Raw genomic sequence first — 13134 nt, forward strand, 5'->3', positions numbered from 1 at the left:
AAAAGTCGTCACGGAATAACTCTATATATATATATATATATATATATATATATATATATATATATATATATATATATATATATATATATATATATTTATAAATATATATATATATATATATATATATATATATAATATACGTACATGCATGTATGCATGTATGTACGTATGCAGGTATGTATGTTTGTATGTATACAGTATATGTGGACAAACCAGGGGAAACACAAAGAAAGAATAGTCTAAATAAATAAAACTAAACTACGGTTATATATTCTATTGCAATATAACAAGTCACTTCAACATGCATCAGTGTTATCCCATTAGTTTCAAGCTATCATACGCTGATAAAAAGCAATGAAAAAATTGTCACCACTACTTTGATCTTTATTCAGAGTCCAAGGAAATGATACTGCCCCAAAAATGCTGTGAGGTGGGGGGAGGGTTGATAAGACGGAGCACCACCACTAGCTGGTATATAAGGACGACTGCAGGTGATCATCCTTGTGCCTAGTCATCATGAAGTCGGGTCTCCTCCTCTTGGCAGTGGCCGGAGCTGCCTTGTTCTCTGTTGCTTCTGCAGGTAAGTAGTTCCAATATCATGAATTTTGATCTGTTCACATAAAATAATTGTAATCAATGACTACTATGAGAAAGGTTGTATCGATTCTGAAAAGTATGATATAAGAAGATGGTGGTGAAGAAGAACAACTTCATATTTGGGGTGATAATAAATTGAAGACGTTCAAAATTCTTTATATAGTATCGTGTTAACAAACAATTGATTGATAAATTTTTTTTATTAGAGTTAGTTATTATTATTATTATTATTATTATTATTATTATTATTATTATTATTATTATTATTATTATTATTATTATTATTATTATTACTTGCTAATCTACAACCCTAGTTGGAAAAGCAGAATGCTGTAAGACAAGGGGTCCCAAAAAGGAAAGTATCGTTGGTATAATGCTAAATATCTAAAAAAAAGGTTATATGGCATTTAAGGGGGGCAATCACCATATAATAATTTTCAATCAGAATTTGAAATCATTCATAAAGTTTACATATATGTAGAAGGTATTCAATCGGAAGAAATACCAAGGCGTTTGGATTATTAGTTTCAAATTAACTGAAGAAAAACTGAACAAATTCAAATCGATTTTAGTAATTTATTTATAGAGGTATTACCATATAACTTATTGACATAGAAAATATATGATAAGTAGAAGGATCTTCCGGCAAAGAAAATTTCGACAATAGTAAAGAAAAAAATATATGTGAATATATCTATATTTTGTTAAAAAAAGATATACTACAAACTACTACACTTTGTTTTCCATTCATAGAAAAATATATTCCCCAAAAATATATGTGTTCTTTTTCTTTAAAATGGTATATTTATCCTTGAAATTTGTTTTCTAATAAGAAAAATATGAGCATTTGAATGTGACAAAAATGAAACCGAGAAAAACTGCTTTTACGTTTTTTGCACTCCCAGCGATAATGCATAGCACTTATTACATGAAATGTGCCAGGGGTAAAAATATATAAAAATTTAGTTTTAATAAAAGATAGGAGGCCTGATATGAATTTGGTTGAATTTACTCATCTTCGATAATTTCAAGAATATTTGTACAATAAGAAGATCAAGGTCAAATCATAATATTATTATTATTATCACCCAAATATTTGAAGAACAAGGGGGTCGGGTTTATAAATTGGTACAAATTATCACCGTGATAGATAGAAAGCCATATATGACTTGGGGGCATTTACTCATTTTCATTATCTTAAATAATATTCGTCCAAAAATAATCCGGTACGCCCCCTTATTTACCGATTCTGTGTCAACTTCTAAAAACTATCTATTCCATGTGTACTTTTTGCAGATGCGTCAAACGCCCAGAAGCAGCACGATGTAAACTATCTCTTGTGGAAGGTGAACGAGAACCTTCGAGATGAAACTCACAAGAACTACGCAAAAACCTTTGACCCAGAGGCCGACACTTCCCATTACTCAGATAATGGAGAAGCAGTCCACCGTCTCATGAAGGAGCTGAAAGATCACCGACTGCTGGAGCAGAAACATTGGTTCTCCCTCTTCAACGAGAGACAACGTGAGGAAGCTCTTATGCTTTTCGACGTCTTCATGCATTGCAAAGACTGGGAAACAATTGTCAAAAATGCTGCCTTTTTCCGTGAACGTATGAACGAGGGAGAATTTGTGTACGCAGTTTACGCTGGTGCCATCCATCATCCTTTGGCTGAACATGTCGTGCTTCCTCCACTCTATGAAGTTACCCCTCACATGTTCACAAATACCGAGGTTATTCAAGAAGCTTATGCAGCCAAAATGAGACAAACTCCTACCAAAATCAAATCCTCATTCACTGGTACAGCAAGGAACAAGGAACAACGTGTAGCCTACTTTGGTGAAGACATTGGCATGAACACCCATCACGTTTTCTGGCATTTGGAATTCCCCTTCTGGTGGAGGGATTCTTATTCTCATAAGCTTGACCGCAAAGGAGAGAACTTCTTCTGGGTACATAACCAGCTTGCTGTTCGCTTCGATGCTGAGAGAATTTCCAACTACTTGGAGCCAGTTCAGGAACTTCACTGGGAAAAACCTATCCATGATGGATTTGCTCCTCATACCTCCTACAAATACGGAGGAGCTTTCCCATCTCGTCCTGATGATATTCATTTCGAAGATGTTGATGGAGTTGCTAGAGTTAGAGATATGGTCATCTACGAAAGCCGTATCAGAGATGCCATTGCTCACGGATATATCATCAAAGAAGATGGTACTCATATCGATATCATGAATGAGCATGGAATAGATGTTCTTGGTGATGTGATTGAGTCCTCTTTATACAGTCCCAATGTTCAGTACTATGGAGCTCTCCATAACACTGCCCATATAATGCTTGGTCGTCAAACAGATCCTCACGGAAAGTACAACATGCCTCCAGGTGTAATGGAACACTTCGAAACTGCCACTCGTGATCCCGGTTTCTTCCGACTTCACAAATACATGGATAACATCTTCAGAGAGCACAAGGACAGTCTACCTAGCTACAGTTTTGAGGACTTAGACTTTGAAGGAGTAGAAGTAACTAATGTTGCTATTGATGGTAAACTGGAGACTTACTTCGAAGACTTTGAATACAGTCTGATCAATGCTGTGGATGACACCGAAGATATCCCAGATGTTGACATCGATACATATGTTCCTCGTCTGAACCACAAGGAATTCTCCTACAACATTGACATCAAGAACGACAAAGGAGCAGATACCTTGGCAACTGTTCGAATTTACATTTGGCCCCATAAGGACAACAATGGTGTAGAATTCTCCTTCGATGATGCAAGGTGGCAGGCAATAGAACTCGACAGATTCTGGGTTAAATGTAAGTATTTATAAAAGATATTTTTCGTTATTTTCACTCTCGCTCATTATAGAAATTAAAATGTATTCAAATTATTTCTATAGTTTTTAAATATATAATATAATCTTATCTAATTTAAATGCAATAACAATAGAATAAATTTTATCAAGCCATGTTCAGTATTTATCATGAATTATATTATTTACCATACATACTTATTTTCAGTGAAGACAGTATTGGTTCATGAGTAAATCGTTTACAGTTAATGGATTTTTAAGATCTTCAACCAAAACTGATCTATTTTATCCTTTAATTTTAATTATTTGTATGTTTGACAAAACTTTTTTAAGTAGAGACACAGCTAATATTCTATTCCTTGTTATCCAAGTGATAAACTAATGTTTTTCTTTGAACAGTATCCGCTGGAGACAACCACATCGTCCGCAAATCCAGTGATTCATCAGTCACCGTAGCTGATGTCCCCAGCTTCAAGACCCTCATGGAAAAGACCGAAGCTGCTCTTTCAAGTGGAGGAGACCTCGATCTCCATGAGTTCGAGAGTGCTGTTGGCGTGCCAAATCGTTTCCTCCTCCCCAAAGGTAACGAAAATGGCGTGGAATTCGATCTTTATGTCTGTGTGACCGACGGTGAGAAAGACGCTGCCATTCCAGACATTCACACCAAGGAAGGATTCATGCACTACGGCTCACATGGAGTCTACCCCGACAAGAGGAATCATGGTTTCCCCTTCGATCGCCATGTTGAAGATGAACGCATCTTCGAAAAGGTCACCAACTTCCATCACACTCTGGTTAAGATCTACAACCATGGAGAGCATATCCACCATCATGACTAGAAGCATCACCAATTTCCATCAAGGTTAATGTACTCATATAAGAAAAAAGAACGTTTATGCTATAATGAGAGTACAGAAAATAAAGCAATATAAAGTCAATAAAATCTTTCATTTACAACCTTTCTTATGCATTTATAATCCTGGATTATATGTTGATTCTTTTGTAAATAAGTATACTTTAGATAACTTAAAATAGCAAAATATTAAGAAAAATATGGAACCCATGTTACTATTTTATCTATGAAGCTCTTGAATGGTCAATAAAATCTGAGATAAATAGGAATAAATAATGACCATCTATCACATATATCATTAAAGAATTGCTTTAAGCATAACATCCAAAATATCAGTCTTCTTTTTCTTTTACATGAAACGAGTCATCAATTCAATTGATGTATCATGATGTATATATATATATATATATATATATATATATATATGTGTGTGTGTGTGTGTAAATATATATATATATATATATATATATATATATATATATATATATATATATATATATATATATATATATATATATATATATATATACACACATATATATATATATATACATATATATATATATATATATATATATATATATATATATATATATATATATATATATATATATGTATATATATATATATATATATATATATATATATATATATATATATATATATATATATATATATTATTAACAATACTATCATGTCTAGGATCAAAAATGAATAAATGATTTAAATACCCAAAAATAGGAAATGTCGAACAATTGGTTTCATGGTAAGAACAATACACTGAGTACATAAGTATGATTCTTTTCCTGGTTTTATTTTTCATATCATACCTTTATCTTGACGTAAATGTTCATAGCTCTTTTATTGGACTAAGAAATAAAATTATAAACAGGAAAATAGGTTTAGAAATATAAACGAAATTAAAATAAAACATTCAAAATATAACAACAAGTCAAATAGTTAATCTATCAGCAATATATTAAAATTATTAATATTGATGATAACAATAACCATAATAATGACAACGATAATATTAATCAAAGTTATAGTATTTATTTACGTTCGTTAAAATAATTATCTTAGAAGTGGTTTTCTGTTTCATAAAATTACTATTATTTTTCTTCAACAAAGAATTGTTGTTTTAATTCCTTTATCTTTCATATTGATCAGTTTACAGTAAGATTTACAATCCCACTGCTACTATAGAAAGATAATATGAACTCTTGTGAAATGAACTCGTCAGCTAATTATTCTGAATATAATACCCAGTTCACTGTGGAAGCAAATATAGTTTTATTGCAGAGTTTAATTAAAATGAACCTTAACAGATATACACTGCGTTCATACAAACTGCGATATGCAGGTTATTTTTTTATGGGTCTTTTCCTACAAAACTTACTTTAATATCTTTAATGGACAGTTTCCTAGAAACTACAAGATAGAGAGACAAGTGCAATTCAAGTATTTACAAAAGGCAAGACATGATTTTATGCTAGATGTTCCTCTTCACTGGAAAAAAAAACACCTTTATTGGTAGTAATCTACTCACAACATTTTGCCGTAAACAAAAAAGCTAAAGGTGCAAACATTGCTTCTTCATTTGTAAAATTGAAACGGAAGTAAAAAACTCTCCTATGTAACACTGATATTGCTGAAGGCCAAATATATTCTACCACGGGATCTGCAAACACCTGTAATTTCCCTAAACATTCTTAACAGCCATAAAATGAAGGAGAAAAGAAACAGTGGCTTACATATAACAAGAGCATACAAAACTACTAATTATAATGAACCAAATCTCATTTTTAGAAGAAAATATACTTACATTCTCAGATATTTCTACCTACTTGAGGTTAAGGGCTAATCTCCTAGATTAATTTATCAACAATTTTAACAAAAGAAAAAAACTTAGAATCCATTTTACAGCAAGAAAAAACCTTAACAGATTATTTTACTTCTATTGGGTCATCATTGCTTTCTATTTGAAGCTCACATATCAAAAAAAATTCATAGATCTATGCGATAAATTACTAAATGTTAACTTAAGCTCTAGCCATAGATAAGTCAGTTTTTATGTTATTTCTATATATACTAATATACTTGTGGACGATTTATTGGATTTGCTGCCAGGTATTTTAGGTGCTTATGAGTTTACTCTACTGAACTTATTTGTCGTGTATCAAAAAGTGTAAATTTAGATTTCAATAGTATTTACTATGAAAAAGATTTTGGTATGGCCATGGGTAATGCTTTGTCCCATCTTGTATCCAGCATATACTGTATATGAAATTTTTTTCTCTAATCTATATTAGTTCTTTCAGTGTGGTTCTCCCAAATTTTTTGGTGTTGTTATGATAACGAGGTTTTTGGTATTCTAGGGAAAAGACTTATCCAGAGGGTTTTGTTTCAGTCATTAATTCACTGGTACCATCCATAAAATTTACTATAGAAAATAAGAAAAAAGAACAATATCCCGTTTTTATACGTTTTGAAAATTAAACAAGCAGATAAATTTTAGTTTTCCATATAAAGTAAGCCTACCAATAATTTTTCATTTTCACATATTCTATTCTGGTCACTCAAAAAATATAAATAATTCTGTCTGGCCCCCATGTACCTTAGGACACTTAGAATATGCTGCTCTGGGTACATAGAGACTGAATTCACTGAAATTGGAGAAATTTCAACTAATCTCTGTTATCCAAACTTTACGAATAAAACTAAGAAATTATTTTATAGTTTCTAGTTGGCTCTACTCATTTTAATAACTAGATATTAGAGTAGTATTTAAGTGCAATTGTGCGTTAAAAATATGTTGATTAAGAAGAGTTCTGGAAATGATAATGATATAGCACTTAGTTTTCGTTGATCAGATCGTAACTTTTTTCTATAACTGCCAAATATAGAAAAGCATTTCTGTCGGAATAAAACAGCGTAAGATGATAATGCTTTGACCTCCGTCAGGCTAGGGTTTAATAATAGAATTGGCTGATAGGAGAGGAGTAGAAATTATCCTTGTTAAGGACTATACCCAAATCTTTTTAATTGCCAGTACCAAAGGTGAAAAAAAAACAATTGGGAATATCGGGAGATATTTTCCACAATAACTTGGAAAAATGCTAGTGAAGACCTCTAGATCCATATTATTACTCCAAACCTCCAGCTTGAATTTGAGAGACCTAGTGCTTTGAAAACTCTTGAATACCATACTTGTCTAGAAAACATCAATACGTTTTAAAAGCTTCTGAATGTTCTATGGAAGCCTGGTGTTGAATATCCTCCAACTGGAACGCAGGACAGTCAGAAGAAACTTGAATGTTCATCGCAGGCTGTTGCATCCCTAAGGACAAGGATTCAACAATCGCTATCCTCCCATAGTCATCGTCCTCTTCAAGACCTTTTGTCACTGATAAAATCATTTATTGAAGACTATTTTTGTGCATCAACAAAATGCTAATGTATGACCCTATATTGCCATAAAGATAAATAGTAGTCTTATTCTAATGATAATAGAGAAAGAGTGATGAAAATCAATGATGTTATTTGGTGATTATGAAAAAGCCTTTAATAGAGTGCCCCGACCAATTTAGTGGGGACGCCTGCGTTAATATGGAATTCGTCTTAAATTTGTAAATCTAATTAACCCTGTTCGTGAGCAGAGCAAGTTCAAAGTTGATATTAGTGGAGTCCTATCAAATGGATTTCCAGTGAACAGTGGAGTACTCCAAGGGAATCTGTTGTCACCTATGTTGTTTATCTACCTCATGGATCTTTTAATGCATAAAACAGTTGGGGATGATGGAGAACGATTGGACCTGATTGGAGCCAGGAAATTCTCTGACCTAGAGAATGTTGATGATGCTGTCCTTGTATGCAGAACACCACAGGACTTGCAAAGCTTGCTTACCAGAATGCATGAAATATCATATCAGCTTGGGCTCTAGATCAATAGAACAAAGACAGAGATGATGGGATCGGAATATGCAAAGGAAGAGAAAATATCATTGGAAGGAGAAAGGAATAATGTGGTAGAATCATTTAAACATTTGGGAACTATGATCTCTAATGTATGGTCTTTAGAATTGGAGTTTAATGAAAGGTTGAAAAAAACAAATCAGACAATGGCTAGGTTAAGTATAATTTGGAATTCAAATTGCTTGAAATTACATATAAAAATAAGTCTATATATATCAGTTTAGTGAGATCGGGGTTACTGTATGGACATGATTCGTGGTATGACTACGATACAGTATGTATCAGATTTTGTATATTTGAGAACAAAGCCCTCAGAAGAATATTGGTAGTTAAATGGCAGGACAGGAATAGAAAGGAAACAATAAGCGATATTACCTGAGTGCCGTACGTGGGTAAGATCATATTGAGGAGTAGAAGGAGATGGTTTGACATGCTCTTCGTATTCCCAACATGGCTGACGACTATGAAGTAGGAAATCAGAGATGATGAATGGAGAAGTATTGAATTAAAAGCTCAACATAGACTAAACTGGCTAAATCTATTCGAGGTCCTTTTCTTCAATAAGTGTAAGAGGATATGATGATGATGATAACAGATGAAAAAAGCACACTTAATCGCATTGTAGTGAGTTTTCAACACTGTAAAGCAGTAAGGTTACATGAGGATGTACAAGAATGGTGGACCGAGAATAGTAAAGTGATTCCAAGGATCGGAGAGGAAGTACTTGGAAAGACATCAGGAAAAAGACCCCTAAATGATAAAGAATTGTGGTGGTGGAGTGAAGAGGTGCAAGAATGGGTAAAAACCAAGACAGAAGCAAAGGCGGCAGATCTATCAGGACAAGAGCAAGATAAAGAAAACTATAAACAAGCAAAGAAAGAAGCAAGAAGAGCAGTAGCAAAAGCAAAGGCAGGCACATTAAATGAAGCCAATAAAGAGATGGAAACACCAGAAGGAGAGAAAAAATTATTACGAATTGCTAAGGTCAGAGATGCTGCATCTAAAGACCTGACACAGATAAGGCAAATAAAAGATAGCAATGGTATAGTTCTATCAGAATAGAATGAAATTAAAAGAAGGTCGGAAACTTATTTTATAGGATTATTGAATGAGGAGAACCCAAGAAAAGTATTTGAAGATGGACTTCCAAACGAGACAGTTACCATAGGAGTTACTAGAAGAGAAGTAGAACAAGCAGTAAAGAGGGTGAAAAATAGTAGAGCTGTAGGACCGGATAACATACCAGTAGAGGTATGGAAAAGTCTTGGAGAGGAAGGCATAGATATCTTGTGGGACCTGACTCAGAAGATCTTCAATCAAGAAAAAATGCCAGAGGAATGGAGAAGAAGCCTAATCATTCCCATTTATAAGGGGAAGGGAGACATCCAGGAATGTGGCAACTACAGAGGCATAAAACTGATAAGCCATACTATGAAAATATGGGAGAAGATCATAGAGAAGAGATTCAGGGGTGAAACAACAATTGGTGAAGAACAATTTGGATTCATGCCTGGAAGAGGGACTGTAAAAGCAATATTTGCTTTGAGGCAGACGATAGAAAAACATCGGGAGAAACAGAAAGGATTGCATATGGTCTTTATTGACATGGAGAAGGCATACAATCGAGTACCACGTCAGGAGCTGTGGAGATGTATGAGAGAAAAGGGAGTCCCGGAGAAATACGTAAGAATCACCCAAGATATGTATGAAAGGGCAGAAGCAAATGTTAAGAGCAGTATAGGCCTAACAGAAAGTTTCCCAATAAATGTGGGACTACATCATGGGTCTGCATTGAGCCCTTACCTATTTGATCTGGTCATGGATGTAGTAACACAAGGTATTAGAGATCAGTCTCCTAGGTGTATGCTTTTGCTGATGATGATATACTGTGTAGCACTAAGCGAGAGGTAGTAGAAGAGAAACTGGAGGAGTGGAGATGAGAAATGGAAAATAGGCGATTGAAGATCAGCAGAAAAAAGGCAGAGTATTTGAGATTGAAAAATGGCGAGAATGGGGAAGTTAGTATATAAGGAGAGAGATTGAAAAGAGTTGAAAATTTCGGGTATTTATTATCAACTCTTGCTGAGGATGGTGATCTGCGGGCAGAAATAAACCACAGAATACAAGCAGGATGGATGAATTGGAAAAAAGTGCGTGGAGTACTATGCGACAGGAAAATAAGGGTTAAGTTGAAAGGTAAAGTACATAGGACAGTTGTGAGACCGGCAATGATGTATGGAGCGGAGACGTGGGCAATAAAGAAGACAGAAGAGAAGATGGATGTGGCAGAGATAAGAATGTTGACATGGGTGTGTGGGGTGACAAGAAGTGACAAGATACGGAAGGAAGTAATTAGGGGTACCACAGGAGTTAGAAAACTATCAGATAAGATCCAAGAAAGTAGACTGAGGTGGTATGGTCATGTCATGAGAAGAGATGAACAGTATATTGGGAGGAGAGTGATGGAAAGGGAGGTATAGGGAACGAGAAGGAGAAGGAGACCAAAGCAAAGGTGGGTGGACTGTATCAAGGATGACTTTCGATCAAAGGGATTAACCGGTGATGAGGTATGGGACAGAGGTAGATGGAGAAAGCTGACCAGAAACATCGACCCTACATAGAAGTGGGGAAAGATGTAGACAAAGAAGAAGAAGAAGAAGTCGTCACGGAATAGTTCTATATATATATATATATATATATATATATATATATATATATATATATATATATATATATATATATATATATATACATATATATATAATATACGTACATGTATGTATGTATGATTGTCTGTATGTGTATATATGTGTGTGTATGTTTGCGTTTATATACGATTGTATATATTTGTATTTATGCATCTGGACACACTAGGGGAGACAGAAAAACAACAGTCGAATTATATAAAACTAAAATATAGACTTAGATTCTATTGCAATATGACAAGCCACTTCAACATGTATCTGTGTTATCCCATTAGTTTCAAGCTATCACATACTGATAAAAAGCAATGAAAAAATTGTCACCAGCACTTTGATCTTTATTCAGAGTCCAAGGAAATGAGAACACCCTAAAAATGTCGTGAGGTGGGGGGGGGGATGGTTGATAAGATGGAGCACCACCACTAGCTGGTATATAAGGACGACTGCAGGTGATCATCCTTGTGCCTAGTCATCATGAAGTCGGGTCTCCTCCTCTTGGCAGTGGCCGGAGCTGCCTTGTTCTCGGTTGCTTCTGCAGGTAAGCAGTTCACATAAAGTAATTGTAATCAATTATTATTTCGAAAAAGGTTATGTTAATTCTGTAAAGAAAAATATATAAAGATGGTCCAGTAAGAGACTAACTTCATATTTTGGATGATTATAAATGGAATATGTTCAGAGTTCAATATATAATATGGTTTCAATAAGCTATTAATTGATAAACTTTTGTTATTATTATTATTATTATTATTATTATTATTATTATTATTACTTGCTAATCTACAACCCTAGTTGGAAAAGCAGGATGCTATAAGACAAGGGCCCCAACAAGAAAAATAGCCCAGTGAGGAAAGGAAACTAGGAAAAATAACTTATTTCAAGAACAGTAACAATATTAAAATGAATATGTGATTTCAATACATAACAAAATAATCTTGATTATAGTGTCAAAAACTTCAAGATATTGAGTGAAGATGTTAGGTTGAATAATTATTACTGTTTAATTTTAATCTTTTGAGTTTCATCAATGAAACTTTCCACATAGGATTTTCCTTTTTTAAGTATCTTTGTCTACCTCACAAATCTAGAATTCGGACTTCCATTACGCATTATATTCAACATAATTGTATGAATTTATTGTTCATCAAATACTTCGAAACAATATAATTCGCATGAAGTTGAGAATTACTTATATGAAGGTCCAGTCACGAAGTATTGTTGGTATAATACTAAATATCTAAAAAAGGTTATATGGCATTTAAGGGGGCAATCACCATATATGAATTTTCAATCAGAATTTGAAATCATTCATAAACTTTACATATATGTAGAAGGTAATCAATCGGAAGAAATACCAAGGCGTTTGGATTATTAGTTTCATTTTAACTGAAGAAAAACTGAACAAATTCAAATCGATTTTAGTAATTCCTTTATAGAGCTATTACCATATAACTTATTGACACAGAAAACATATGATAAGTAGAACGATCTCTCGGCAAAGAAAATTTCGACAATAGTAAAGAAAAAATATATGTGAATATATTTATATTTTGTTAAAAAAAGGCATACTACAAACTCCTACACTTTGTTTTCCATTCATGAAAAAATCTATTACCCCAAAAATATAATTTTTCTTTTTCTTTAGAATAGTATACTTATCCTTGAAATTTGTTTTCTAATAAGAAAATTATAATCATTTGAATGTGACAAAAATGAAACCGAGAAAAAAAGGCTTTTACGTTTTTAACGCTCCCAGCGATAATGCATTGCACTTATTACATGAAATGTGCCAGGAGTAAAAATACATAAAAATTAAGTTTTAATAAAAGATAGGATGCCAGATATGATTTCGGTTGAATTTACTCGTTTCCGATAATTTCAAGAATATTTGTACATAAATAACAAGATCAAGGTCAAATCTAAGGTATATACCACCCACATATTTGAAAAACAAGGGGGTCGGGTTTTTAAATTGGTACAAATTATCACCCAGATAGATAGAATGTAATATATGACTTGGGGACATTTACTCGTTTTCATTATCTTGAATAATACTCGTCCAAAATTAATCCGGTATGCCCCTTTATTTACCAATTCTATGTCAACTTCTAAAAATTATCTATTCCATGTGTACTTTTTGCAGATGCGTCAAACGCCCAGAAGCAGCACGATGTAAACTATCTCTTGTGGA

General features: G+C 33.5%; 2 protein-coding genes across 2 annotated transcripts in view; both read left to right on the plus strand.

Annotated features, from left to right (window-relative positions):
* Positions 1 to 422: 422 nt before the first annotated feature.
* Positions 423 to 4356, plus strand: LOC137616619 (hemocyanin subunit-like). Its single transcript, XM_068346521.1, has 3 exons — positions 423 to 580; positions 1894 to 3417; positions 3813 to 4356. The coding sequence occupies exons 1-3, from the start codon at positions 517 to 519 to the stop codon at positions 4250 to 4252; spliced, it is 2028 nt and encodes a 675-aa protein (XP_068202622.1). The 5' UTR covers positions 423 to 516; the 3' UTR covers positions 4253 to 4356.
* A 6983-nt stretch (positions 4357 to 11339) lies between these two features.
* Positions 11340 to 13134, plus strand: part of LOC137616622 (hemocyanin subunit-like) — a 4227-nt gene continuing 2432 nt past the window's right edge. The window contains exons 1-2 of the mRNA XM_068346526.1: positions 11340 to 11481; positions 13087 to 13134. The exon at positions 13087 to 13134 is cut by the window's right edge and continues 1476 nt beyond it. Of these exons, the coding sequence (XP_068202627.1) occupies positions 11418 to 11481; positions 13087 to 13134 (112 nt within the window). The 5' untranslated portion in view covers positions 11340 to 11417. The remainder of the gene's footprint in view (positions 11482 to 13086) is intronic.

Source organism: Palaemon carinicauda, chromosome 22, assembly GCF_036898095.1.
Source record: "Palaemon carinicauda isolate YSFRI2023 chromosome 22, ASM3689809v2, whole genome shotgun sequence".
Taxonomy (NCBI): domain Eukaryota; kingdom Metazoa; phylum Arthropoda; class Malacostraca; order Decapoda; family Palaemonidae; genus Palaemon; species Palaemon carinicauda.